Raw genomic sequence first — 27,848 nt, 5'->3', positions numbered from 1 at the left:
GCATCAGATTGTGAGCCACCTATTCCACTGATAAATGCTCATTCCTTCTGATAGCACAGCTCCCCTCTGAAAGTACTGTAACTAAATCATTATCCTGCATCAGCTTTTCATGTAGGGTTGTTTCATGGTTTACTGTCCTGTGGGATGTTAATAACTGTTAAGTAAAACAAACATAAAAAGGATATGTGGTCAGGTAAATTTGATAAACTTAAAACCTGCATTGGACTTCCCAGGTGGCCCTAGAGGTAAAGAACTCATCTGTCAATGCAGGAGACATAAGAAATATGGATTCAATCCCTGGGTCAGGAGGATGCCCTGGAGGAGGGCTTGGCAACCCACTGCAGTATTCTTGCCTGGAGAATCCCATGGACAGAGGAGCCTCATGGGCTACATTGGGGCCCAACAAGTTGAACACAACTGCAGTGACTTAGCACACACACAAGCAAACCCTGCATCAAATTAGTTTTAAAAGTTCTAGGACTTCCCTGGTGACCCAGTGGCTACGACTCCATGCTCCCAATGCAGGGGGCCCAGGTTAAATCCCTTGTCAGGAAACTAGATCCCACCTGCCACAACTAAGAAATCCCACATGCTGCAATGAAGAGCTGGTGCCGCCAAATAAATACATAAATAACTATTAAAAGTCTTTTCTTACAGTACTTTCAGGGCCTTTATTATACTAGTCTGCAGTGTGGATTTTCCAGGGCAATGCTGTCTAAGATGTGACCACAAATGCCAGCCATATGCATAATTTAAAACCTTATATTAATCACAATAGAAAACCTACAAAGAAATTGACAAAATTAATTTTAATAGTATATTTAACCTAATATATCCAAAATATTATTATTTCAATATGTAACCTATGTGAGAATGCTGCTGCTGCTACTGCTAAGTCGCTTCAGTCATGTCCGACTCTGTGCGACCCCAAAGACGGCAGCCCACTAGGCTCCCCCATCCCTGGGATTCTCCAGGCAAGAACACTGGAGTGGGTTGCCATTTCCTTCTCCAATGTATGAAAGTGAAAAGTGAAAGTGAAGTCGCTCAGTCGTTTCCGACTCCTAGTGACCCCATGGACTGTAGCCCACCAGGCTCCTCCGTCCATGGGATTTTCCAGGCAAGAGAACTGGGGTGCCATTGCCTTCTCCATGTAAAAATGCTACTCATGAGACATTTTACTCCTTTTTTTTTTTAAACTAAGTTGTGAAAACCCAGTGGTTGCATCCCATCTCCATTCAGAACATCCATATTTTAGGCATTCAAGAGCCACATGTATCTGGGGACCAAGACGGCATAGTCAGAGGGTCAGAGTGTGAGCATTTCTGTAATGACTGTGACCACAGAACAGTTATTTCAGTTATCATAGGACTAGTGTCCCATGGAAAATTCTTTGAGCTGCATTTCTCTACATTTAATTTGAAAAAAAAATTACAAAAAGCTTGATTCCACAAACACATATTGTGTTTGTCAAAGATACCCATAGTGGTTTGAGTAAACTCTGATTTCTCCAAGTTATTTGTCAAAAGATTTCTTAAACATCGATAAGTCTTTGGCATATCTCGAATTTCAATATTCTAAAGCTTCCAATCCTGTGTTCAAGAATCTTAAAGTCTGCAAACCCCAAATCAAACTTAAGCAAAGTAGAACAACAACAACAACAAATACAAAACCTGAGATGAAAAGGAGAGATGGGTACAGATAGAAATATTGAATTCAAAGTCAGACTTCTGGCTTATTTTTCCTAAATTCTTTACTTTGTGTGATCTTAGTCATCTCACTTTTCCCTCCAGAAGCTCAGTTACTTCATTTATGAAATGAAGAGTTTTAAAATAAACTCTCTCTGAGGTCTACACCAGCTCTAACATCTACATTCAGATTTGTGGCTTTAAGAACAATAAATAGCCCCTAATTATAGATCTCCTGCTCATGAGAAAAACTAATAGTTAAGAAAATTAAATTCACTATAGATTTTTTAGCAGGCCAAAAAAGCACTAAAATAATTTGATTCTATTTATTAAGAAGTTTCCAGTCTTCTTACTCACTTTCCCCTATTTGATACAAAAAGATCTATATTTATATATCAATGATCTATATTTATAACAAACTGAGTCAGAAGTCTAGAGGACTTGCTAAAAAGAGATACAAAGTCAGACATAGTATGAAAAAAGAAGTTTGACTGAATATTTCCAATCACAAATTAAGCCTTAATTTGGGAGTAACTTTAAAATATGTGATGATTGCTTCTTTCCTAGGGTGCCAACAATTACAGTGATGCAAGAATATACATAGTTAGTTTTTTTTTGAGATGGAGACAGTTGATTTTTATTTATCTCTTTTACTACCAGATTATCCTTAGAACATTTGCCAAACAGTTGTCAAATCACATTTTAACTAATTGATGTTTACATTGTTAAGTATCTCTATCACACCAGTCTCAGAAAATGATTAATTCAATTTAAGTGAAATAAGAATTGGAATTTCATTTCCATTAGTTTTCTCTCTTTGTTTCTTCAGCTGTTGAGAAATACTCCAATGCAAAAGTGCACTTTGGCCACAGGCTGGTGAAATGTAATCCCGAGAAAGGAGTGATCACAGTGCTTGGGTAAGAACCGGTCAGCCCTTTGACTTCACAGGTGAAGGGTTGAAGTGGAGAACTGTGCCTGTAAACTTTGCTCTTGACTTTTTTGAAAGAGTTAAATGATTACTAACAGGGTATTTCAAGTAGTTTCTACAGTCAAGTAACTTTATGTTGATCACTAGCCCCAGTATTCTTCCTGATTCTTCCGCTCATTCATCTTCTTAACAGTATTCTAGACTGGTAACCATACTCTGCTTCTAACACTCTCCTAACTTGAAACAGATAACTCTCCACTGCTCTGCTTCTCCTCTCCTCTTTCTGAATACTATTTGTCTGCCTCCGCTTGGCTGAGCCCATTTCCTCTCAAGTTCCAAGACTCATATCCCACTTGGGGGAAATATCTTGGATTCACAGTTTGTTCAACAACTACTTATAAATTCACATTTCTATTTGTAATAATAACCCTTATTTCAATCTTAATATTAATTTTCCTTTAAGCACCTTTGCAAATACTTCTTGCCATAATCTCAAATGTATCTAAAATTTCAAACATCTATTAGTCCTCCTCCTAACTTCCCTGGTTTGTTGTTGTTGCTGTCTAGATGCTCAGTCATGTCCAACTCTTTGTGACCCTGTGAACCGTAGACCACAGGCTCCTCTGTCCATGGGATTCTCTAGGCAAGAATAGTGGAGTGGGCTGCCGTTTCCTTCCCTAGGGGCTCTTTCCCACCCAGGGATCAAACCTGTGTCTCCTGCATTGGCAGGCAGATTCTTTACTACTGAGTCACCTGGGAAGCTGACTTACCTAGTACTTTTAACCAAATAATTAAAATCATTCTTGACATACCCCGTTCCTTATTTTCTCCCATTTGATCTGAAAACATTTCCCAGTGTCTCGTACTTCCTGTCTGCCTTAGAGCCTATGTCGTCCTTCTTCCTGAGCACCACAATCCTTGGGATCTCCCCCCCACACGTAGGCTACTAAGGTCACTTTGTCTCCATTTCCTCTCCCTTCTGCACTGTGGCTCCTCTGCAACGTTTCTACTCCTAAGTAAGTTGTGTTAAAGTACTACTCTTCATACACCACCTGCCCAATGGAAATATATTGTTTTCTCCCAGCTGCCATAATAATGTATTTAAACCGTGCATCTTAACATTCAAAATCCTCTTCTCCTCCCTCTCCAATTGTATTCTTTTCTTAAATTCCTCTTCTGATCTCCTCTAAGACAAACATGCTGCTCCTAGAGGATCTTCGTCACGTCCCTGTGGTTGTTCATACACTTTCTCCATTTGAAGGACTTTTCCTTCTTTTCAAGGTTCTCTTCCTTCATGCAGGGAACTCAGCTTTAAGTCAGGCTTCTGTGGCCTAGCATGTCTTTAGGAATCAGTATGATTGTGTGTTGGAGAAGACAATGGCACCCCACCCCAGTACTCTTGCCTGGAAAATCCCATGGATGGAGGAGCCTGGTGGGCTGCAGTCCATGGAGTCACTGAGGGTCGGAAATGACTGAGCGACTTCACTTTCACTTTTCACTTTCATGCATTGGAGAAGGAAATGGCAGCCCACTCTAGTGTTCTTGCCTGGAGAATCCCAGGGACGGGGGAGCCTGGTGAGCTGCCACCTCTGGGGTCGCACAGAGTCGGACATGACTGAAGAGACTTAGCAGCAGCAACAGCAGCAGCAGCAGCATGACTGTGTGTTACCCTCATTCTCATAAGCAAACCCCATGACTGGGACAAGTGTTATCTTCATTTTATAGCTATCGACTCAAAGCTCTAAATCAGATATGTAAAAGTGAGTAGTGGCCCCATTATTAAGTCACTACTTTTATACCCAATAGAGGTACTTCATCACTTTCACCACTAGACTTTTTTTTTTTTTTTTTTTGATGGTTTATTTTATTTTTCAGACAGGACAAAGTTCCCAAAGATGTCACCTGTGACCTCATTGTAGGATGTGATGGAGCCTTTTCCACTGTTAGAACTTACCTCATGAAGAAACCCCGCTTTGATTACAGTCAGCAATACATTCCTCATGGGTACATGGAGCTGAATATTCCACCTAAGAATGGGGATGTAAGTCCTCTCCCTTTCTTTTCTCCTTCCTACGACTCTCCCCCTCCCCTGCCCTATAATAGAGAGAAGTGTATTCTAGTGCAGTTGTGCTCATCAGCATGTCTTGATCCATTTTAAGGTTTGTCAAAGTACTATGTATTCAATAACTCATAATAAATTGGATGTAGAGGTATCCTTTTAATAATATCATTCTCACTCCCTTACCTTTCCATATGTTTTCTTGAATAGGGAAGAAAGGAAAGGAATTACAACTACTTTTTTCTATTATATCTTGGGAAAAAATTAAAAAAAAAAAAAACAGGTTGGGAATCAACTTTGTGTACTGACAGTCCAGAGTTCTTATACTCATGATTAAATTAAAAAAGGTATTAAATAAAGTGAACAGGGAGTTGTTGTAAAGAGACATGCATTGCATGTTTTTTATTTCCTGGAGTCCATGTTAAACCATATGTGGCCAGAGGCAAATATGTAGTATGTGTATTGCATGTTGAGGAAAATTAAAATACCAACAGAAGCAATGAGGATCTTGGCTTATAAGTAATAAAAGGTACAAAGCATTAGTTAAATACTTGATTTGCATGTAAAACATACATTTTAAGGTACTGATTTAACCTATCCTAGTTGAAATTCAAACGTCTAGTCTGTTTGGGCTGCTAAGTCACTTCAGTCGTGTCCGACTCTGTGCGACCCCATAGACGGCAGCCCACCAGGCTCCCCCGCCCCTGGGATTCTCCAGGCAAGAACACTGGAGTGGGCTGCCATTTCCTTCTCCAATGCATGAAAGTGAAAAGTGAAAGTTAAGTTACTCAGTTGTGTCCGACTCCCAGCGACCCCATGGACTGCAGCCCAACAGGCTCCTCCGTTCATGGGATTTTCCAGGCAAGAGTACTGGAGTGGGATGCCATTGCCCTCTCCGCTGTTTGGGATAGCAGTATTATATACCACTTATGGGCTTCCCAGGTGACTCAGTGGTAAAGAATCTGCCAATGCAGGAGATTTGGGTTTGATCCCTGGATGGGGAAGATCCTCTGGAGGAGGAAATGTCAACCCACTCCAGTATCCTTGCCAAGACAATTCTATGGACAGAGGAGCCTACAGTCTATGAGGTTGCAAAGAGTCTGACATGACTGAATGATTAACACTTCTAATACCTGGGGAATTAAGTGGGAGTTCATCTTTAAGCTATTTTTTCACAGCAAGCAAACTGTCTTTGCTTAGACTTTATGTTTAGAAGGACTTGCGGTGATCTAAATTGCTGTGGGTACAAGTATAACATAAACAGAGTCGGTGTGCCTTATTTGTTAATGCAGATGAGCTGCATTAATACACTAATTATATGTATATTTTTCCCCTGCAGTATGCCATGGAACCTAATTATCTACATATTTGGCCTAGAGATACCTTTATGATGATTGCACTTCCTAACATGGTAGTGTAAAATTTTTTTATTAACTCTCATTTTGCCTATATGATTAATGGTTTTCATTACTTACTTTTATACACTATATACATGTACGTAGTCAACTTCATCATTGTCTAGTCTGTTTAATGATTATATATGAAACTTTGGGGATATTGAAGAAAAACCTGAAGAAATACAAGTTATTTACTTTGGAAAGGATATTTAACATATACAAATGACTAATGGGGGTTTGTGTGTGGTGGTACCTGACTGCCACCTCTCCCAAGACAGTGCAGGAAGAAACTGCCCCCAAATAAAGCCAAAGATATTTAGGTTATATATTATGAAGTACTTTTCATCCTTTAAGGTCTGCAGGACATTTGAATATTCATTATCAAAAAGGAGCATGGCTGTTGTTTCATTAGACCTTAGAGACTTTTTTGCTATCAGTCCTGGGTGTTTATTGGAAGGACTGATGTTGAAGCTGAAACTCCAATACTTTGGCCACCTGATGCGAAGAGCTGACTCATTGGAAAAGACCCTGATGCTGGGAAAGATTGAAGGCAGAAGGAGATGGGGACGACAGAGGATGAGATGGTTGGATGGCATCACCGACTCAATGGACATGAGTTTGGGTGGACTCTGGGAATTGGTGACGGATAGGGAGGCCTGGCATGCTGCAGTTCATAGGGTCGCAAAGAGTGACTGAACTGAACGGAATATGTACATATATAGTTATTATTATCTCTATATGGAGATTCCCATGTGGCTCAGTGATGAAGAATCCAACTCAGTGCAAGAGATGTGAATTCAATCCCCGGGTCCAGAAGATCCCCTGGGGAAGGAAATGGCAATCCACTTCAGTATTCTTGCCCGGGAAATCTCATGGACAGAGGAACCCGGCGGGCTATAGTCCATGGTATCACTAAAGAGTTGGACGTGACTTAGTGACTAAACAACAACAATCTCTATATATAATATAGACACATATATCTATTTATATTTTTCTGGTTGGTCTTTTATTTACCTTTGCTTTTTCTTTCTCTTGTCAAGAATCCTGGGGTCCAAGGCCCTAATGTCATAGTGTTTTAAATGGAATAACAGTAAAGAAAAAAAAAAGAGGAGAATTCAAATCCAATGCACCTATTAATAGTATAAGGAGTGCAGTGTTTGCTTGGTGAAAATATCTGGAGTTTACAGTATCAGATCAGATCAGATCAGATCAGTCGTTCAGTCATGTCCGACTCTTTGCGACCCCATGAATCGAAGCATGCCAGGCCTCCCTGTCCAATATCAACTCCCAGAGTTCACTGAGACTCATGCCCATCGAGTCAGTGATGCCATCCAGCCATCTCATCCTCTGTCTTCCCCTTCTCCTCTTGCCCTCAATCCCTCCCAGCATCAGAGTCTTTTCCAATGAGTCAACTCTTTGCATGAGGTGGCCAAAGTACTGGAGTTTCAGCTTTAGCATCATTCCCTCCAAAGAAATCCCAGGGCTGATCTCCTTCAGAATGGACTGGTTGGATCTCCTTGCAGTCCAAGGGACTCTCAAGAGTCTTCTCCAACACCACAGTTCAAAAGCATCAATTCTTTGGTGCTCAGCCTTCTTCACAGTCCAACTCTCACAGCCATACATGACCACAGGAAAAACCATAGCCTTGACTAGACGAACCTTTGTTGGCAAAGTAATGTCTCTGTTTTTGAATATGCTATCTAGGTTGGTCATAACTTTCCTTACAGTATAGAAAGTTTCCTAATAACCAAGAAGCAGGAGTGTACCTGGGGACCCCTGACTGAGCTTTTCCTGGGAAGTGAGGGAAGGCAGTGAGGGAAGAAATGAGGGTGCTTTTCCTGTCTGCTTGGACACTCCTCCCAAAGTCCCCTGAGCCACAGCAAGCTCTCTGAGACTGAGGATCTGTCTTAGGGCCAGCATTGACTGACTCCCAATCTCTCACACACTGTTCCTCTTCTCATCACAGAACAAATCTTTCACGTGTACTTTGTTCATGCCTTTTGAAGAGTTTGAAAAACTGCTAACCAGTAGTGATGTGCTGGACTTCTTCCAGAAATACTTTCCGGATTCCATCCCTCTAATTGGAAAGTAAGTTTCAAGATGTCCAATTGTGCCTTTTGACCCCTTGTTTGAGGTATTCAAAATTCAGATAAAGGCTAATGCACCTTATTTCAGCTTTTGTTAAGAATGATCTGTAATGCAGTGACCTGGACAGGAAACCTGCATGTGTGCTAAGTCACTTCCATCATATCCGACTCCGAGACCCCATAGACCATATCCCGCCAGGCTCCTCTGTCCACAGGGTTTTTCCAGGCAAGAAATTGCCATGCCCTCCTTCAGGGGATCTTCCTGATCATGCAGTGACCTGGATGGGAAACCTAGATTACAGCAAAAGTCCAAGAGGATCTTGTGCTGCAAACAGGAATTCTGAAAAAATCCCAGGCTGGGCCGGTATCTCTGGGAAAGACAAGCCACCATTGTCCCTGGGTCTTTTATGTTCCCTCTGCAGGTGCTCAGGCCCCACAGGTCTCGGTGTGCCACAGAGTTCGGCTGTGCTTCCTCCTGCTGGTGGGAACACAAATCTATATGATGGCACCCTCAAGTCCACCAGCTGCTAGCTATATTAGCTTTCCTACGTCTCATACCCTTCACAGTAAAATGCTGATGATAGTTGTACCTGCCCCAAAGGGTTGTTGTGCAGAGTAAAGGGAATAATGCCTATAAACCATTCAGCACAGGGCCAGGCATGTGTAAAGTTTTTCCAAACTGATAGCTAATTGTACCAGCTGTCTGGCTTATGAGTCTTAGCTCCTCTGGCCCATTTCAACATCACCACATGGACAGCATTTGGTCTCATTCAGTGCCTCTCTCCCCTGTCCCTCTGTCCTAGAACCTAACTCCCATTCCACCTTCAGTGACTTCTTCATGAAGGCAGCACAATGCTGCAGAAAGAGCGAGGTTTTAACACTACTCTTGTCCCTGACTTCCTTGGGTCTCAGATTTTTCATCACTAAAATAGACATCAGGATGCCTTACTTTTAGGGCAATTTTGAAAATTAAATGAGTTAATTATGTAAAAGGGATAGCCCACTGCCAAGTCATAGCAGATCTTTTTTAAAATTGTCAGTTCTCATCCTTTCCTGCATATCAATTCAAATGCTATGTTGGTTTCTCCTTCTCTGGCATTGAATGGAAATCTCTCATGCCAAAATTTAGCCCTTAGATACTTTTGGAACTTGTTCTGTGGCTATTTCTTGCCTCTCTCACTAGATGTAATATCATCTAGTGTATGTACACAGGATTCCCAGATGGCTCAGTGGTAAAGAATCCACCTACCAGTGCAGGAGATGCCAGAGACATAGGTTCAGTCACTGGGTTGGGAAGATCCCATGGAGGAGGAAATGGCAACCCGCTCCAGTATTATTGCCTGGAAAATTCCACAGACAGAAGAGTCTGGCAGGCTACAGTCCATAGAGTCACGAAGAGTCAGACATGACTGAGCAAGTACACATGATAAATGTTCATAGTACTTCTCCACCTATGGCGCCCACAAAACCTTTGTAGATACTTGAGCAATACTAGCTTGATTCCAGTTGTTCATTTCCAGATACACATGGACTCACTTAACTTAATTTTGGTTTGTTGAGTGTTAATAACATGCACAACTGCATCTCAATTTTTTCCAAGGAAACCTGAAATATACCAACATAGCTGAAAATTGTGTGATTTATGTGCTAGATAATGAAATTTTCCTGACATATAACACAGGCATATTTAAAATTATCCAAATTCAGCTACTCTTGTTCTTTTTGGATATGATTAACATTGTTTCAAATTAAGAATGTAATTAGAACAATGGAATTTGGAACAATGGAAACTTCAGCTGTTTTCTTCCTGGCATTCTCATGTATTTTTCAATGAAATATTATGTTGACAAAGCCAATAAATCTGAAAGAACTATGCAGTATTTAATACCCAGCTTAACATTTTTACATTTTGATTGTTTTCTTCTGAAGGCAAGCCCTGGTACAAGATTTCTTTCTGTTGCCCGCCCAGTCTATGATATCCGTTAAATGCTCTTCTTTTCACTTTAAATCACATTGTTTGTTGATGGGAGATGCTGCCCATGCCATCGTGCCCTTTTTTGGGCAAGGAATGAATGCGGTAAGTTCTTTTTCAGTAGGTAAGTCCCTCAAACTTTTCTGGGCCCATCTCAATTAAAAAAGCTTAAAAAAAAGAGAAAAGGTTAAAACCATCCCCACATAATCTCTGAGAAAACAATCAATTCAACAACCCCACCAGCTATTTAACTAGATTGATCTCTATGTATAGTCAATTCTTGGCTTACTTGATCCAGACACTTAATGTATAAAAAAGCATAAAGCATAACATAGTTTTCTGTTCAGTTAGAAAATGTATTGATAACTTAAAATTTAGGAACTTGACTGTCAGAAATTCAAGGCTTAATTTTTTAAAGTATTTATTTCTTTGGCTGTGCCAGGTCTTAGTTGTGAAATGCAAATTCTTAGTCACGGCGTGTGAGATCTAGTTCCCTGACCAGGGATTGAACCCAAGCCCCCTGTGTTGGGAGCACGCAGTCTTAGCCACTGGACCATCAGGGAAGTCTCCAAGACGTCATTTTTAAAGTATATTTTTTCTTGAGATTATAATGTTAGTATCAACAAAGAAAAATATCCCAGGGACATCCCTGATGGTCCAGTGGTTAAGACTCCACCTAATGCAGGGGGCGTGGGCTTGACCCCTGATCCAAGAACTAAAGTCCCACAAGCCATGGGGTGCAGCCAAAAATTAAAAAAAGAAGAAAGAAAAATATCCCAAATTATCTTTTCTTTCCCCCTCTGTTTTTTCATTCCACAGGAAAGGAAAACACAATTAATAGAGTTAAATAGAATGATAAAACAGACTAGACATTGAATATTACTGCTTCCATGGAAATTTTACCATTCTGGCCAGAACAATATATCAGGAAAGGAATACTGTTCAAATAGTGAATGTTAATTTAAGGAATTCTAAAATAATTGTCTAGACAAACAATTATTTTATGTGCATGTGTGTTTGATTACTAATATTATAGTTTTATAACCATAGTCTTATTGTTTTGGTTTAGCAATATAGTCCAAGAATAAATAATGTGTGAGTATAATCAATTATATTTTCATCTAATTAGTGGTAAATATTTTGTTTTACAAAACATAATGGGAGGTGGGATCAAGTTAGTAGAGCAGGAGGACCCTGAGCTTACTTCCTCCCTTCCTGCCTTCTCCCAAGGAGAAGTCCTGGCTGCACCTGAATCTGGCTTTAGGCCCTCTGAAACGAGTCCTGTCTCTCACCAAGGGGGTGGTTGCCACCACAGCCTAAGGAAAAGTGTGGCCCATGCTCACTTCAGATATGCTCTCCCACCAAAGCCACTAGGCCCATGCAGACTGAATAGGACATCACAGAACATACCTTCAAGACCAGGACAGGTAAATTTCACATAATTTCATAGAGATGGTGAAAGCTGGAGAAGACTCTTGAGAGTCCCTGGGACATCAAGGAGATCCAACCAGTCAATTCTAAAGAAAATCAACCCTGAATATTCATTGGAAGGACTGATGCTGAAGTTGAAGTTCCAATACTTTGGCCACCTGATGCGAAGAACTGACTCATTGGAAAAGACCCTGATTCTTGGACAGATTGAGAGCAGGAGGAGAAGTGGGTGACAGAGGATGAGATGATTGGATAGCATCATCAACTCAATGGACATGAGTCTGAGCAAACTCCGGGAGATAGTGAAGGACAAGGATGCCTGGTGTGCTACAGTCCATGGGGTCACAAAGAGTGAGACGTGACTGAACAACAACAAGAGAAAATTAAACAAAATTGTAGGAAACCATCAACAAATGGAAGATGCAACCTACTGAATGGGAGACCTTAATCAAATCCAAAAAGAACAAAATTAGCTGCATTTGAATAACTTGGTCTTTGCAAATGTAATGTCTGATAAGGGGTTGATATCCAAAAATATATTAAACTCATATAACTCAATGTCAAGGAAACAAACAACCGGATCTCAAAAATGGGCAGAAGAACTGAATAGGAATTTTTCCGGAGAAGACATACAGATAGCCAACAGGCATATGAAAAAATGTTCAACATCACTGTTCACTGCTGCTACTGCTAAGTCGCATCAGTCGTGTCCGACTCTGTGCGACCCCAGAGACGGCAGCCCACCAGGCTCCCCCATCCCTGGGATTCTCCAGGCAAGAGCACTGGAGTGGGTTGCTATTTCCTTCTCCAATGCGTGAAAGTGAAAAGTGAAAGTGAAGTCGCCCAGTCGTGTCCGACTCTTCAGGACCCCATGGACTGCAGCCCACCAGGCTCCTCTGTCCATGGGTCCAGGCAAAAGTACTGGAGTGGGTTGCCATTCACTGTTCATTAGGGAAATGCAAATCAAAACCACCATGAGATATCACCTCATATTTGCTAGAATGGCTATCATTAAAAAGACAATGACAAACGTGTGTCAAGGATATAGAAGAGAGGAATTCTAGTACCCTGTTTGTGGGAATGTAAATTGTTGCAACTTCTATGGCAAGCAGTATGGAGGTTCCTCAAAAATTAAAACCTGAACTACCACATGATCCAGTAATTCCACTCATGGTATATATCCAAAGAAAATGAAAATGCTGCTTCAAAAAGGTATATGCACCCCATGTTCATAGCAGCATTATTTACAGTAGCCAAGATGTGGAAACAACCTAACTGTCCATTAAAAAATGAATGGATAAAAAGTAGTGGTATGTATATACAATAGAGTATTATTCAACCATAAGAAAGAATGAAATTTTGCCATTTGTAGCAACATGGATGAACCTGTATAGTATAACGGTTAGTGAAATAAGTCAGACAAAGAAAGACAAATTCTGTTTGTTTTCATTTATATGGGGAATCTAAAATATAAAGCAAATAAATGAATATAACAAAACAGAAACAGACTCACAGATACAGAGAACAAACTAGTGGTTACCAGTGGGTAGAAGGGGAGGGGGAGAGGCAAGAAAGAAAAAGGGGATTATGAGGTACAAACTGTAATAATATACAGTACATAGTATATAGCCTATATTTTGTAACTTTGTATGGAGTATAATCTATAAAAATATCAAATCACTAAGTTGTATATCTGAAACAAATAAAATATTGTAAGTCAGCTATACTCCAATTTTTTTTTTAACTAAAAAACACATCAATTTTAGCAGTGGATACATGTGTGGACTCTGGCATTAGAGCTCCTTTGTTCAAAGCCTGCCTTCATGATTTATTAGAATATATTTTCACACAACTAATTTTACTCCTTATTTGTAAAATTCAGATTTTTTATTTTTAATACTTTTTGCTTTATTATTTCTTTTTTTTTAAACGTTTTTTTGGGGAGGTGGGATCCCCAAAATAAATTTATGTTTATTTTATCCACATAAAATAATTGTTTGTCTAGACAATAATTGCTTTACAATGCTGTGGTAGTCAGTACAAATCAGCCATAATTACATATACATCCCTTTCTTCTTGAGCCTCCCTCCCCCCAAAATTCAGATTTTAATAAGACCTATCTCATAGGAATTCTCCAGGAATAAATGAATTAATTAAAGAATTTAAGACTATTATCTCATCACTATATGATATCTCTTATCTCTATATTCCTATAGCATTAACAGCCTATATAATTGACAAATTTATTTGCCTCTGGTATAATATTGATATATGTAATTGATATAGAAATATTTTATTTTTTAACCTTTACATATTTATATATGATCTTAAAACCATAGTTTAATTTCCTAGAATACAGGAAACATAGCTTTCTATTTTATTCTCCCTACTGCATTTAGCAGAGTATCTTACTAATTTTGTGGATTTGTTGATTAGAAATTTGCTTTAATTTTGACTTATGGGAAATGAGTTCATATGAGAGTTCTATGCTGTCATTAAATTGCTCTAAATGTGAATCTTAAATGCCTAAATAGTTTAAATATTATTCTAATGCTCATGGTAGAACAATATAATTATTTTTGCTTCTTTAAGAAGCAACAGAATTGTCAAAATTACAAGTTAATCTAAAATTTTGATATTCTAAATTTATATCTATATCTACATATACTACCACACACTTGCACTCATCTCACATGCTAGAAAAGTAATGCTCAAAATCCTCCAAGCCAGGCTACAACCGTATGTGAACCATGAACTTCCCGCTGGATTTAGAAAAGGCAGAGGAACCAGAGATCAAATTGCCAACATCCATTGGATCATTGAAAAAGCAAGAGAGTTCCAGAAAAACATCTACTTGTGCTTTATTGACTATGCCAAAGCCTTTGACTGTGTGGATCACAATAGTGGAAAATTCTTAAAGAGATGGGAATACCAGACCACCTGACCTGCCTCTTGAGAAATTTGTATGCAGGTCAGGAAGCAACAGTTAGAACTGGATATGAAACAACATGGTTGCAAATCAAGAAAGGAGTACGTCAAGGCTGTATGTTGTCACCCTGCCTATTTAACTTATATGCAGAGTACATCATGAGAAACACAGGGCTGGAAGAAGCACAAGCTGGAATCAAGATTGCTGGGAGAAATATCAATAACCTCAGATATGCAGATGACATCACATTTATGGCAGAAAGCAAAGAAGAAGTAAAGAGCCTCTTGATGAAAGTGAAAGAGGAGAGTGAAAAGTTGGCTTAAAACTCAACATTCAGAAAATGAAGATCATGGCATCCAGTCCCATCACTTCATGGCAAATAGATGGGGAAACAGTGGAAACAGTGAGAGACTTTATTTTTTTTGGACTCCAAAATCACTGCAGATAGTGACTGCAGCCATGATTTTAAAGACACCTGCTCCTTGGAAGAAGAGCTATGACCAACCTAGACAGCTTTTTAAAAAGCAGAGACATTACTTTACCAACAAAGATCTGTCTAGTCAAAGCTATGGTTTTTCCAGTAGTCACATATGGATGTGAGAGTAGGACTATAAAGAAAACTGAGCACCGAAGAATTGATGCTTTTGAACTGTGGTGTTGGAGAAGACTCTTGAGAGTCCCTTGGACAGCAAGGAGATCCAACCAGTCCATCCTAAAGGAAATCAGTCCTGAATATTCATTGGAAGGACTGATGCTGAAGCTGAAGTTCCAATACTTTGGCCACCTGAGGCAAAGAACTGACTCATTGGAAAAGACCCTGATGCTGAGAAAGATTGAAGGCAGGAGGAGAAGGGGATGACAGAGGATGAGTTGGCTGGATGGCATCACCAGCTCAATGGACGTGAATTTGAGTAAACTCTGAGTGTTGAAGAGGGACGGGGAGACCTGGCGTGCTGCAGTCCACGGGGTCACAAAGAGTCGGACACGACTGAGAGACTGAAATGAATTGAATTGAACTGAATTGATAGATATAAATGAATAAACTGGGCAAAGACAAAACCATCAAACATGCTGTTAATGGCATTTTTAATCAGAATTCAATACCAAGTGTGACTATTCAGCTGTTACGTACTGGTTTAGGGTACAAATATCCTGTGAGTTATACCACCAATGAAAAGTCTATTCAAAATAGCTAAACAAAGTATTTATTATTTTAGTTCATTTTTCCCCATTTTTTCTTGTTTTAGGGCTTTGAAGACTGCTTGGTATTTGATGAATTAATGGATAAATTCAATAATGATTTTAGTAAGTAAAATTTCTCCGTGGGACATGGATTAGTCTTGCTGATTAATTGTACACCTGTTTCTGATCCTGGAAGATTTCAAATCATGAATTAGATTTCCTAATCAGAATTATAATTTTTTCTTTTAACACTCTATGCCACTGTTGTTACTCATTGCAGACAAGAAACACCCAAAGAGGAAAATACAGTTTAAGTTTTTACATGGAGGTCTATACCAAGAAAAAAATTTCTGTGTACCAAAGTTTGGTGAAGGTGTACTCCTTTCTGGGCTTCCCTGATGGCTCGGATGGCAAAAAAATCCACCTGCAATGCAGGAGACCCTGGTTTGATCCGTGGGTCAGTAAGATCCTGGAGAAGGGAATGGCTGCCCACTCCAGTATTCTTGCCTGGAGAACTCCATGGACAGAGGAGCCTGGCGAGGCTACAGTCCATGGGGTCAGACACAACTGAAGCTACTTAGCATGCACACATACCCCTTTATCTCCCACTCAGTCTAGTTAACACCCATGACGATATCCCCTACAGCTTGCCCTCAGACCACCTTTGGAAGCTCCAGCATTTTCTTGTTTTTTGCTTTGTCAAAGTCTGCATATAGTAGTTCCATTTACCTTTTGATTAAAATGAATTCCACAAATAATTTTACAAGTATTGAAGTTTTTAATTTTTATATATAACTCTGAAAATAAGTTAAATGTACATAATTTTCATCTGTAAAAGAAATTGAAAACAATAGAACTGGATAACTTTTACTGCTTCTCAGCTCCACATGCTCTCAAAGGCCACCTCTGAAATTAAACCTGTGGCAGATGAGAGACTACTTAGAGAACCAGTTTTGAATCTACACCCAGATTCCAGCCTTTTTTCTTTTAATTTCTTTTTTTATTAGAGGATCATTGCTTTACAGAATTCTGCTGTTTTCTGTCAAACCTCAACATGAATCAGCCATAGGTATACATATATTTCCTCCCTTTTGAACCTCCCTCTCATCTCCCACTCCATCCCACCCCTCTAGATTGATACAGAGTCCTGTTTGAGTTTCCTGAGCCATACAGCAAATTCCCGTTGGCTGTCTATTTTATATACGGTAGTGTAAGTTTCTATGTTACTCTTTCCATACATCTCACCCTCTCCTTCCCTCTTCCCATGTCCATAAGTCTATTCTCTGTGTCTGTTTCTCCACTGCTGCCCTGTTAATAAATTCTTCAGTACCATTTTTCTAGATTATGTATATATGTTAGAATATATTTATTTCTCTTTCTGACTCACTTCACTCTGTATAATAGGTTCTAGGTTCATCCACCTCATCAAAACTGACTCAAATGTATTCCTTTTTATGGCTGAGTAATACCCCATTGTGTATATGTACCACAACTTCTTGATCCATTCATCTGTCGATGGACATCTAGGTTGTTCCATGTTCTGGCTATTGTAAATAGTGCTGTAATGAACAATGGGATACATGTGTCTTTTCCAATTTTGGTTTCCTCAGGATATATGTCTAGGAGTGGATCATATGGTGGTTTTATCCTAATTTTAAAAGGAATCTCCATACCGTCTTCCATAGTGGCTGTATCAATTTACATTCCCACCAACAGTGCAAAAGCATTCCCTTTTCTCCACACCCTCTCCAGCATTTATTGTTTGTAGACTTTTTGATGATGGTCATTCTGACTGGAGTGAGGTGATATCGCATTATAGTTTTGATTTGCATTTCTCTAATAGTAAGCGATGTTGAGCATCTTTTCATCTGTTTGTTAACCATCTATATGTCTTCTTTGGAAGAATGTCTGTTTAAGTCTTTCTCCCACTTTTTGATTGGGTTGTTTGTTTTTCTGGTATTGAGTTGTATGAGCTGCTTGTGTATTTTGGGAATTAATCCTTTGTCAGTTGTTTCATTTGCTATTATTTTCTCCCATTCAGAGGGTTGTCTTTTCACCTTGCTTGTGGTTTCCTTTACTTTGCAAAAGCCTTTAAGTTTAATCAGGTCCCACTTGTTTACTTTTGTTTTTATTTCCGCTATTCTAGGACGTGGGTCATAGAGGATCTTGCTTTGATTTATGTCATTGAGTGTTCTGCCTATGTTTTCCTCTAAGAGTTTTATAGTTTCTGGTCTTACCTTTAGGTCTTTAATCCATTTTGAGTTTACCTTTGTGTATGGTGTTAGGAAGTGTTCTAATTTCATTCTTTCACATGTAGCTGTCCAGTTTTTCCCAGAACCATTTATTGAAGAGGCTGTCTTTGCCCCATTGTATATTCTTGCCTCCTCTGTCAAATATAAGGTACCCATAGGTGCATGGGTTTATTTCTTACCTTTCTATTTTGTTCCATTCGTCTATATTTCTGTTTTTGTGCCAGTACCATGCTGTCTTGATGATGGTAGCTTTGCAGTATAATCTGAAGTCAGGAAGGTTGAATCCTCCCAGGTCCATTCTTCTTTCTCAAGATTGCTTTGGCTACTTGGGGACTTTTGTGTTTCTATATGAATTGTGAAATTTTTTGTTCTAGTTCTGTGAAAAATGCCTTTGGTAATTTCATAGGGATCACATTGAACATGTAGATTGTATTTGGTAATATAGTCATTTTCACAATATTGATTCTTCCTAACAAGGAACATGGAATATCTGTCCATCTGTTTATCTTGTCTTTGATTTCTTTCATTAGTGTGTTTTAATTTTATGTGTACAGTTCTTTTGTCTCCTTAGATAAGTTTATTCCGAGATATTTAATTCTTCAAGTTGCAGTGGTGAATGGGGTTGATTCCTTAGTTTCTCTTTCTGATTTTTTGTTGTTAGTATATAGAAATGCAAATGATATCTGTGTATTGATTTTGTATCCTGCAACTTTGTTAAATTCACTGATTAGCTCTAGTAATTTTATGATACTATCTTTAGGGTTTTCTATGTACAGTATCATGTCATCTGCAAACAGTGAGAGCTTTGCTTCTTCTTTTCCAATCTGAATTCTTTTTATTTCTTTTTCTTCTCTGATGGCTGTAGCTAGGACTTCCAGAACTATGTTGAATAATAGCAGTGAAAGTGGACGCCCTTGTCTTGTTCCTGATCTTAGGGGGAATGCTTTCAGTTTTTCACCATTGAGAATAATTTTTGCTGTAGATTTATCATATATGGCCTTTACTGTGTTGAGGTGGATTCCTTCTATGCCCATTTTTTTGAGGAGTTTTAATCGGCAATGGGTGCTGAATTTTGTCAAAGTCTTTTTTCTGCATCTGTTGAGATTATCATATAGTTTTTATCTTTCAATTTGTTAACATGGTGTACCACATTGATTGATTTGCATATATTGAAGAATCCTTGCATCCCTGGAATAAACCCAACTTGATCATGGTGTATGAGCTTTTTGATGTTGCTAAATTCTGTTTGCTAAAAGTTTGCTGAGGATTTTTGTATCTATGTTCATCAGTGATATTGGCATGTAGTTTTCTTTTTGTGTGTTGTCTTTGTCTGGTTTTGATATTAGGGTGATGGTGGCCTCATGGAATGAGTTTGGAAGTGTTCCTCCCTCTGAAATTTTTTGAAAGAGTTTTAGAAGGATAGGCATTAGCTCTTCTCTAAATGTTTGATAGAATTCTCCTGTGCAGCCATCTTGTCCTGGGCTTTTGTTTTTTGGGAGATTTTTTTTTATCACAGCTTTCATTTCAGTGTTTGCAATTGAGTTTTTCATAGTTTCTATTTCTTCCTGGTTCAGTCGTGAAGATTGAACTTTTCTAAGAATCTGTCCATTTCTTCCAGGTTATCCATTTTATTGCCATATAGTTGTTCCTAATAGTCTCTTATAATCCTTTGTATTTCTGCATTGTCTGTTGTAACCTCTCCCTTTTCATTTCCAATTTTGTTGATTTGATTCTTCTCTCTTTTTTTCTTGATGAGTCTGGCTAAAGGTTTGGCAATTTTGTTTATCTTCTCAAAGAACCAGCTTTCAGTTTTATTAATTTTTACTGTTGTTTCTTTCATTTCTTTTTCATTTATTTCTGCTTGGATCTTCATGATTTCTTCTTCTAATGTTTTGTTTTTTTTTTTTAATTCTTCTTTTCTAGTTGTTTTAGTGTAAAGTTAGGTTGTCTATTCAATGTTTTTCTTCTTTCTTGAGGTAGGCTTGTATTGCTATAAACTTCCCTCTTAGAACTGCTTTTGCTGCATCCCATAGGTTTTGAGTTGTCATGTTTTCATTGTCATTTGTTTCTAGAAATTTTTTTATTTCCCTTTTGATTTCTTAAGTAACCTGTTGGTTATTTAGAAACATGTTGTTTAATCTCTATGTGTTTGTTTCTTACAGTTTTTTTCTTGTAATTGATATCTCATCTCATAGCACTGTAATCAGAGAAGATGCTTGATACAACTTCAATTTTCTTAAATTTAGTGAGGTTTGATTTGTGACCCAAGATGTGGTCTATCCTGGAGAATGTTTCATGTGCACTTAAGAAGAAGGTATAGCCTTCTGCATTTGGATGGAATGTCCTAAAGATATCAATGAGATACAGCTCATCTAATGTATCATTTAAGACTTGTGTTTCCTTATTAATTTTCTGTTTGTTTGTTTGTTTGTTTGTTTGTTTGGTTTGTCCATTGGTGTGAGTGGGGTGTTAAAGTCTCCTGCTAATATTGTGTTACTATTAATTTCTCCTTTTATGTCTATTAGTGTTTGTCTTATGTATTGAGGTGCTCCTATGTTGGGTGCATAGATATTTACAATCATCACATTTTTCTCTTGGATTGATCCCCTGATCATTATGTGGTGTCCTTCCTTATCTCTTGAAATCTTCCTTATTTTAAGGTCTATTTTGTCTGATATGAGGACTGCTACTCCAGGTTTCTTTTGCTTCCCTTTTGCATGGAATATATTTTTCCATCCTTTCACTTTCAGTCTATGTGTTTTTAGGTCTGAAGTGAGTTTCTTGTAGACAGCATATATATGGGTCTTGTTTTTGTATCCACTCAGCCAATCTGTGTCTTTTGGTTGAAGCATTTAATCCATTTACATTTAAAGTAATTATTGATATATATGTTCCTATTGCCATTTTCTTAATTTTGGGGGTTTATTTTGTAGATCTTTTTTCTTTTCTTGTATTTCTTAACTATATAAGTCCCTTTAATATTGTTGTAAAGCTGGTTTGGTGGTACTGAATTCTCTTAACTTTTGCTTGTCTGAAAAGCTTTTTATTTCTCCATTAATTCTGAATAAGATCCTTGATGGGTACTGTAATCTTGGTTGTAGATTTTTCCCCTTTCAATACTTTAAATATATCCTGCCAGTCCCTTTTGGCCTGCAGAGTTTCTGCTGAAAGATCAGCTGTTAAGTATATGGGGTTTCCCTTGTATGTTACTTGTTGCTTCTCCTATGTTGATTTTAATATACTTTCTTTGTGTTTAGTCTTGTTAGTTTGATTAGTATATGTCTGGGGTGTTTCTCCTTGGGTTTATCCTATATGGGACTCTTTGTGCCTCTTGGACTTGATTGACTATTTCCTTTGCCATGTTGGGGAAATTTTCAACTATAATCTCTTAAAAAATGTTCTCATACTCTTTCTTTCTCTCTTCTTCTTCTGGGACCCCTGTAATATTAATGTTGGTGCGTTTGATATTTTCCCAGAGGTCTCTGAGACTATCCTCAGTTCTTTTCTTTCTTTTTACTTTATTCTTCTCTTCAGAAGTTATTTCCACCATTTTATCTTCCAACTCACTGATTCATTCTTCTGCTTCAGATATTCTGCTATTGATTCCTTCTAGGAAATGGCAACCCACTCCAGTACTCTTGCCTGGAAAATTCCATGGACAGAGGAGCCTGGTAGGCTACAGTCCATGGGGTCGCAAACAGTTGGACGCGACTGAGCGACTTCAATGTCAAATGTCAAATGTAGAGTATTTTTAATTTATGTAATTGTGTTGTTTGTCTCTATATGTTTATTCTTTAATTCTTCTAGGTCTTTGTTAATTGATTCTTGCATTTTCTCCATTTTGTTTTCAAAGTGTTTGATCATCTTTACTATCATTATTCTGAATCCTTTTCCAGGTAGTTTGCCTATTTCTCTTCATTTATTTGGATTTCTGTGTTTCTAGTTTGTTCCTTCATTTGTATAGCATTTCTCTGCCTTTTCATTATTTTTTTTAAGGTATTGAGTTTGAGGTCTCCTTTTCCCAGGTTTCAAGGTTTAATTCTTTCTTCCTTTTGGTTTCTGCCCTCCTAAGGTTGGTCCATTGGTTTGTGTAAGCTTTGTATAGGGCGAGATTTGTTTGTTTGTTTGTTTTTCCTCTGATGGGCAAGGCTGAGTGAGATGGTAATCCTGTCTGCTGATGGTGGGGTGTGTACTTTTGTTTTGTGTGCTGTTTAGGTGAGGTGTCCTGCACAGGATGCTCCTGGGGGTTGGGTGATGCTGCGTAGTGTATTCAAGTGGTTTCCTTTGTGTGAATTCTCACTAGTTGATACTTCCTAGTGTTAGTTCTCTGGTAGTCTAGTGTTTTGAAGTCAGTGCTCCCACTCCAAAGGCTCAATGCTTGATCTCTGGTCAGGAATAAAGTTTCCACAAGTGGTTTGTTATGGCATTAATTGAGATTAAAGCAAATATCTGAAAACAAGAAACCAAAGATGAATCCCAGACAAATGGCAGTTAAAAAATCAGGCAAATAATAATTAAAATAATAGAATATACACATATACAAATACACCCATAAGCAAAGTCAAAACAGTTGAACAAAAATAGAGTAGATTGACCCAGCAAACAAAGGAAATAAAAAATTATATCTACGAGAACAAAACTAACTAAAGCACAAACTGGAAAACAAAACTAAGGCAAGGTGCCAATTGGGGAATAAAGCAATAAAACTAACAAATATGTTGAGAGGAAAGGAAAGAAAGAAAAGAAAGAAAGAATAGATATGCAAAGTTAAATAGAGTTATATAAAGAAGACTTATATACATTCAAGATTAACTGCAAGGGGAAAAGAATAGTAGGAAAAGCAAACAAAGGAATAAATGTAGAAAAAATAATAATAGGTTTAAAAAATTAAAATTAAAAAGAAGAGAAAAGAGAAAAAGAGGGAGGAACTCCACAGAACTGCAAAAGCCCAATGTAGAGGCAGAGGTTTATAACAACAATAAAAAATGTGACATAGAAAAAGAAAAAAAAAATCTCAAAAGCTTAATTAGATTTCATAGTGCCAGTTGACAACTACAACAGAAGCAGTGGGTTGGGGAGTCGGTGGAGGGGGGGCGGGGGGGGGCGGGGCGGGGCGTGGGGAGGAAAAACAAAGAAAAAAGATCCAAAAGAATCTACACAACAAGTCAAAACATAAGAATAATAAATGTTTTTCTTGAGTTACTGCTGTCAGAGTCCTTTCCCTCACTGGGAGTCACAGTCCACCTCACCTCCCTAGGATGCCCTCCAACACTGTGCTCATCTCTGGACCTGCTTTGGGGGAAGCTCAGATTCTAATCTGGTCCTGCTCCTATGTGTTCTTGCCTCCAATGACCACAGCTATCAGAACTAGTGCATTTTCTTTTGTGGGCACTCTCAATGACCTTTTGTATATTCCATAGACACAGATTCTGTCTAGTTGATCGTGTGGATTTAATCTGCAGCTTGTACACCGGGTGGGAAGGTTTTGGGTCTTCTTCCTTAGCCACACTGCCCCTGGGTTTCAATTGTGGTTTTATTTTCACCTCTGTATGTGGGTCATCCACTGGGGTTTGCTCCTGAGGCTTCCCTGGAGGACTTGGGTTTGCCCCTGTGAGGACCATGTTTGGAGGTGGTGCATCTGCTTGGGTCACAGGGGTTCTGGCAGCACCAGGTACTCAGGGGAGTTGGCAGCTAGGACAGCAGGAAATATAGTGCTCTAGAAGGGTATGGCAACCAGTATTGGCCAATACGCTCCAATATTGCCTGAAGAACCCCACTCCCTGACAGAGAAGCCTGACAGGCCACAGTCTGCTGCTGCTGCTGCTAAGTCACTTCAGTCGTTTCCGACTCTGTGTGACCCCATAGACGGCAGCCCACCAGGCTCCCCCATCCCTGGGATTCTCCAGGCAAGAACACTGGAGTGGGTTGCCATTTCCTTCTCCAATGCATGAAAGTGAAATTGAAAGTGAAGTTGCTCAGTCGTGTCCGACTCTTAGCGACCCCATGGCCTGCAGCCTACCAGGCTCCTCTGTCCATGGGATTTTCCAGGCAAGAGTGCTGGAGTGGGGTGCCAAGGCCACAGTCTACAGGGTCGCAAAGACTCAGACACAACTGAAGCGACCCTGCGCCCATAGATGCAAGACTTTTTTGCCTGTGGCAGCTCTGCCCCAGTGAGAGTTGAGTGTGAAGGTGGTGCAGCTGCTTGGCTTGTGGGGACCCTGGCAGCACCAAGCATGCAGGAACATGGACTGCCTCCACCATAGGAGTTATGGCCCTAACAGTCTTGTTTCAAGCCTCTAGTAGCTGACGATTAGTAGGCCTCTTTGGCCAGTCTTTCTCTGTTGCTCTGTCCATTCAGGCACTTAGAGGGCTCCCTTGCCTGAGGTCCTTCTCTGTTGTTCCATGCATCAGGCACATAGAGGGGCCCCTGTGGCTGGGGTCCTACTCTGTAGATCAGAGGCACATCAGTCATTTAAAGGAGCACCTTGGGTGGGGTTCTGCTCTGTGGTTCAGTGCGTCAGGCGTTTGATGGGCCAGCCTCTCTATTGTTCAGCTGCTGATGCTGGTGTGTGGAGAGAGAGAGGCTGTGGTGATGGCTCCGCACCCTACGTGTGACTCAGCAGTATTGCCTTGCTTCCATTGCTGCCTGGCTTTCCTCCACAGGCATTTCCCACCACAGTTTCCTCCCTCATATCCCCTTGATCTGTCTTTCCACAGTCAACAGTAGCCCTCACCCTGGGATTGCTCCACAATCCCTAAACTTCAGCTCCCAGACACTGCACCTTGCAGGAGACCTGTGTCCTTCTCCGAGGTATGTATGGCTGCAGCAAGGACTGTCTGATGCTCATTCCATTTCAGCTGCCACAGATCAGCTGTTTCACTCTCAGCCTTAAATGTTTCTCCTTTGACTCAGACAATTGCCCCGATGTGGGGATCGGACCCCTGCTTCAGTGCCCCCACCCACTGAGGGCAGGTCCAGTCCTACTAACACTCCTGTTTTTTCCCCTAGTTCCTTCATCCTACCAAGTCTTGCGTGATTCTATATACTCTTTTCCTTTGGTCAGGTACTCCTGTCCACTCTCAGCTGGTGTTCTGCATGCACTTCTGTGTCTGAAGGTGCATTCCTGATGTATTCTTGGAGAGAGTTGTACTCCATGTCTACCTACACCTCTGCCTTCTTGTTTTCTCCAGATTCCTGTCTTGACTTGCTAACTTATTAGCCCTGTGACCTTGAACAAGTCACTTTATCTTTTTAAAGTCTCATTTTTTTTCCATCAATAAAATGGGGATAGTACCAATTTCAGAAAGCTGTGAAGGTTAAATCAAATGACTTGTGTAAAGCATTTTTTTTTTTTAAGCCTGATTCACAGATACAAGTTAGTGGTTACTAGTGGGTAAAAGGGTAAGGTGAGGGGCAAACCATGAGGTATAAAATAAATAAGCTACAAGGATATACTGTACAACACAGGGAATATAACCAATATTTTATAATAACTATAAATGGAGTATAACCTTTAAAAATTGTGAATCACTATGTTATACCCTTGTAACTCATGTAATGTGACTGTGACTGTTTGTGTGGGCTCAGTAGTGTTCAACTCTTTTGCAACCCCAAGGACTGCAGCCTGCCAGGCTCCTTTGTCTGTGGACTTTCAAAGTGGGTCACCACTTCCTACTCCCGGGCTCTTCCCAACCCAGGGATCAAACCCCAATCTCTAGGGTCTCCAGCATTGGCAGGTGGATTCTTTACCATGGCACCTTCTGGGATATTGTACATCACCTATCCCTCAAGAAAAAAAAAAAAAAAAGTTAAAAAAAAAAAGGCTGGAATAAAGTAAGCTCAGAGTAAAAAGAATTTTAAGTGTTATAGGGTGTCAGTGAACACTATAGTATCTGAATCTGAAAAGATTATGTATTCTAGGGTAAATTTCTTCTGGATTTCTTACTTCCTTTCCCAGTTATCTCACTCAGATGCTCAGGATCCAGAGGCATTTTCTTTCCTCCCTTCTTAGCCCTTGTGTGATTAGTTAGCATGTGATGACAATGGTGGAGATAGACTGAGAGCTTATATAACAGAACATACTGTCAATATTGGTTTTAGTTATAAGAGATAGATAAAACTAACTGTCACAATAATAACTAAGATCACTGAACATGTAATATGTGTTGGGGATCTTGCAAGGTTTTTTTTAATGTATTATCTCATGAAAAACAAGGGGCATAGGTACTATTCTTGTGCCTGGTTTACAACTGAGGAAATTTAAGCTTAGAGTTTACAACTTAGGAAATTTAAGCTTAAGTAACTTGCCCAAAGCCAAGTAGCTAGAAAGTGGTGAAGCTGGGACTTGTACTTAAGTGCACTCTCAGACTTTAGAAATGGCTTCCCCAAAATGGGAGTTGTTTGGCCCTGTGAAGTTATATCAATCATTACTTTATCAAATATTTATTCAGTATTTACCATATATCAGTTTAAGTTTTCAAACATGAGTAAAACATGGGGCCTTCCTCTGAGAGATAAGAGAATAATGAAGAAGCTAATGTTTAAGCTAACAAGGTGAGCTGAGGTGAGTGTTAGTTTCTCAGTCAAGTCTGATTTTTTGTGACCCCATAACTATAGCCCTCCAGGCTCCTCCGTCCATGGGATTTCCCAGGTAAGAATACTGAAGCAGATAGCCATTCCCTTCTCCAGGGGATCTTCCTGACTCGGGGATCAATCCCAGGTCTCCTGCATTGCAGGAAGACTCTTTACTGTCTGAGCCACTGGAGAAGCCCAAAGAGAAGACTGTTTCTACCTGGTTTAGAATCAGGGACATTTCACATGTGAGGTGAATGTGATAACCACACACTACAGAAACAGGTGACTTAGGTTCAAATGAAACAAATTTACATGGGGGTGGCAAGGAAGAACAAAAAGAAGAGTAGCAACATCTAAGGATTTGGAATCACTTTAAAGTCATTTATATGAACTGCTTTCCAACTGTGAATTAAAAAATAATGATTTACTAATCTAGTATATTTCATAGTCTTTATCATAAGCTTTGTTAAACTATGCGTGTGTGTGTTAGTTGCTCAGTCGTGTCCAACTCTGCAACCCCATGGACTGTAGCCCACCAGGCTTCTCTGTCCATGGAATTCTCCAGGCAAGAATACTGGAGTGGATTGCCATTCCCTTCTCCAGAGGAGCTTCCCAACCCAGGAATCGAACCCTGGTCTCCTGCATGGCAGGCAGACTCTTTACCATTTGAGCTACAGGGAAGTCTTATTAAACTATAGGTGATGGGAAATGTCCATGTGTTATTGCTCAGTATTCATGGATTGTTGGTCATACAGCTTTGTTGTCCATAGCTTTACAAGGTTAGAGAGAACACTGGTAGAGAATACACCATTTAATTTGAACTGTATAGAGTTCAGCCCATTTTTTTTACAGACTGTTTTGGGAAAGACATCTTATTTAACTTGGATTCTAGGTATGTGTCTTCCAGAATTCTCAAGACTTAGAATTCCAGATGACCATGCAATTTCAGACCTATCCATGTACAATTACATAGAGGTAAGTGAGAAGGTTTTGTTCTTTTCAATAAGATCATGCACTGATATTCTAACAAACATTCTTTAATTTTTCCTTGTTCCAGCCCCATCTCATGCATGCTGTGTAAGAATAGGTTCAAAAAGAAAACACACACACACAGAGCATTCCTTTTTACATGGTTGAGATATGAAGGCAGAGACAGTGATAATGACCCCCACACACCCTCTTCATCTGTATTTCAGGGACATTTAGAAGGTAACAAAAATGAAAAAGTGTCTGGTTTCAATATCTGATCATTCATAAGCTCTAGCCTTAGACATTTAGTAGAGTTAATAATACACTGTTTTAATGAAAGAATATTTTTGATATGAGTTAATATATTTGGAAAATTTAAGAG

General features: G+C 39.3%; 1 protein-coding gene across 1 annotated transcript in view; it reads left to right on the top strand.

Moving 5' to 3' along the window:
* Positions 1 to 27,848, top strand: part of KMO (kynurenine 3-monooxygenase) — a 68,322-nt gene that overhangs the window by 35,870 nt on the left and 4,604 nt on the right. Inside the window, exons 6-12 of the mRNA NM_001243298.1 lie at positions 2,515 to 2,602; positions 4,489 to 4,654; positions 6,012 to 6,083; positions 8,036 to 8,157; positions 10,086 to 10,233; positions 15,736 to 15,793; positions 27,390 to 27,472. Of these exons, the coding sequence (NP_001230227.1) occupies positions 2,515 to 2,602; positions 4,489 to 4,654; positions 6,012 to 6,083; positions 8,036 to 8,157; positions 10,086 to 10,233; positions 15,736 to 15,793; positions 27,390 to 27,472 (737 nt within the window). The remainder of the gene's footprint in view (positions 1 to 2,514; positions 2,603 to 4,488; positions 4,655 to 6,011; positions 6,084 to 8,035; positions 8,158 to 10,085; positions 10,234 to 15,735; positions 15,794 to 27,389; positions 27,473 to 27,848) is intronic.

Source organism: Bos taurus, chromosome 16 (genome assembly GCF_002263795.3).
Source record: "Bos taurus isolate L1 Dominette 01449 registration number 42190680 breed Hereford chromosome 16, ARS-UCD2.0, whole genome shotgun sequence".
Lineage (NCBI taxonomy): Eukaryota > Metazoa > Chordata > Mammalia > Artiodactyla > Bovidae > Bos > Bos taurus.
Note: the sequence above shows the minus strand (reverse complement) of the source record. Positions and strands in the feature narration are given on the sequence as shown.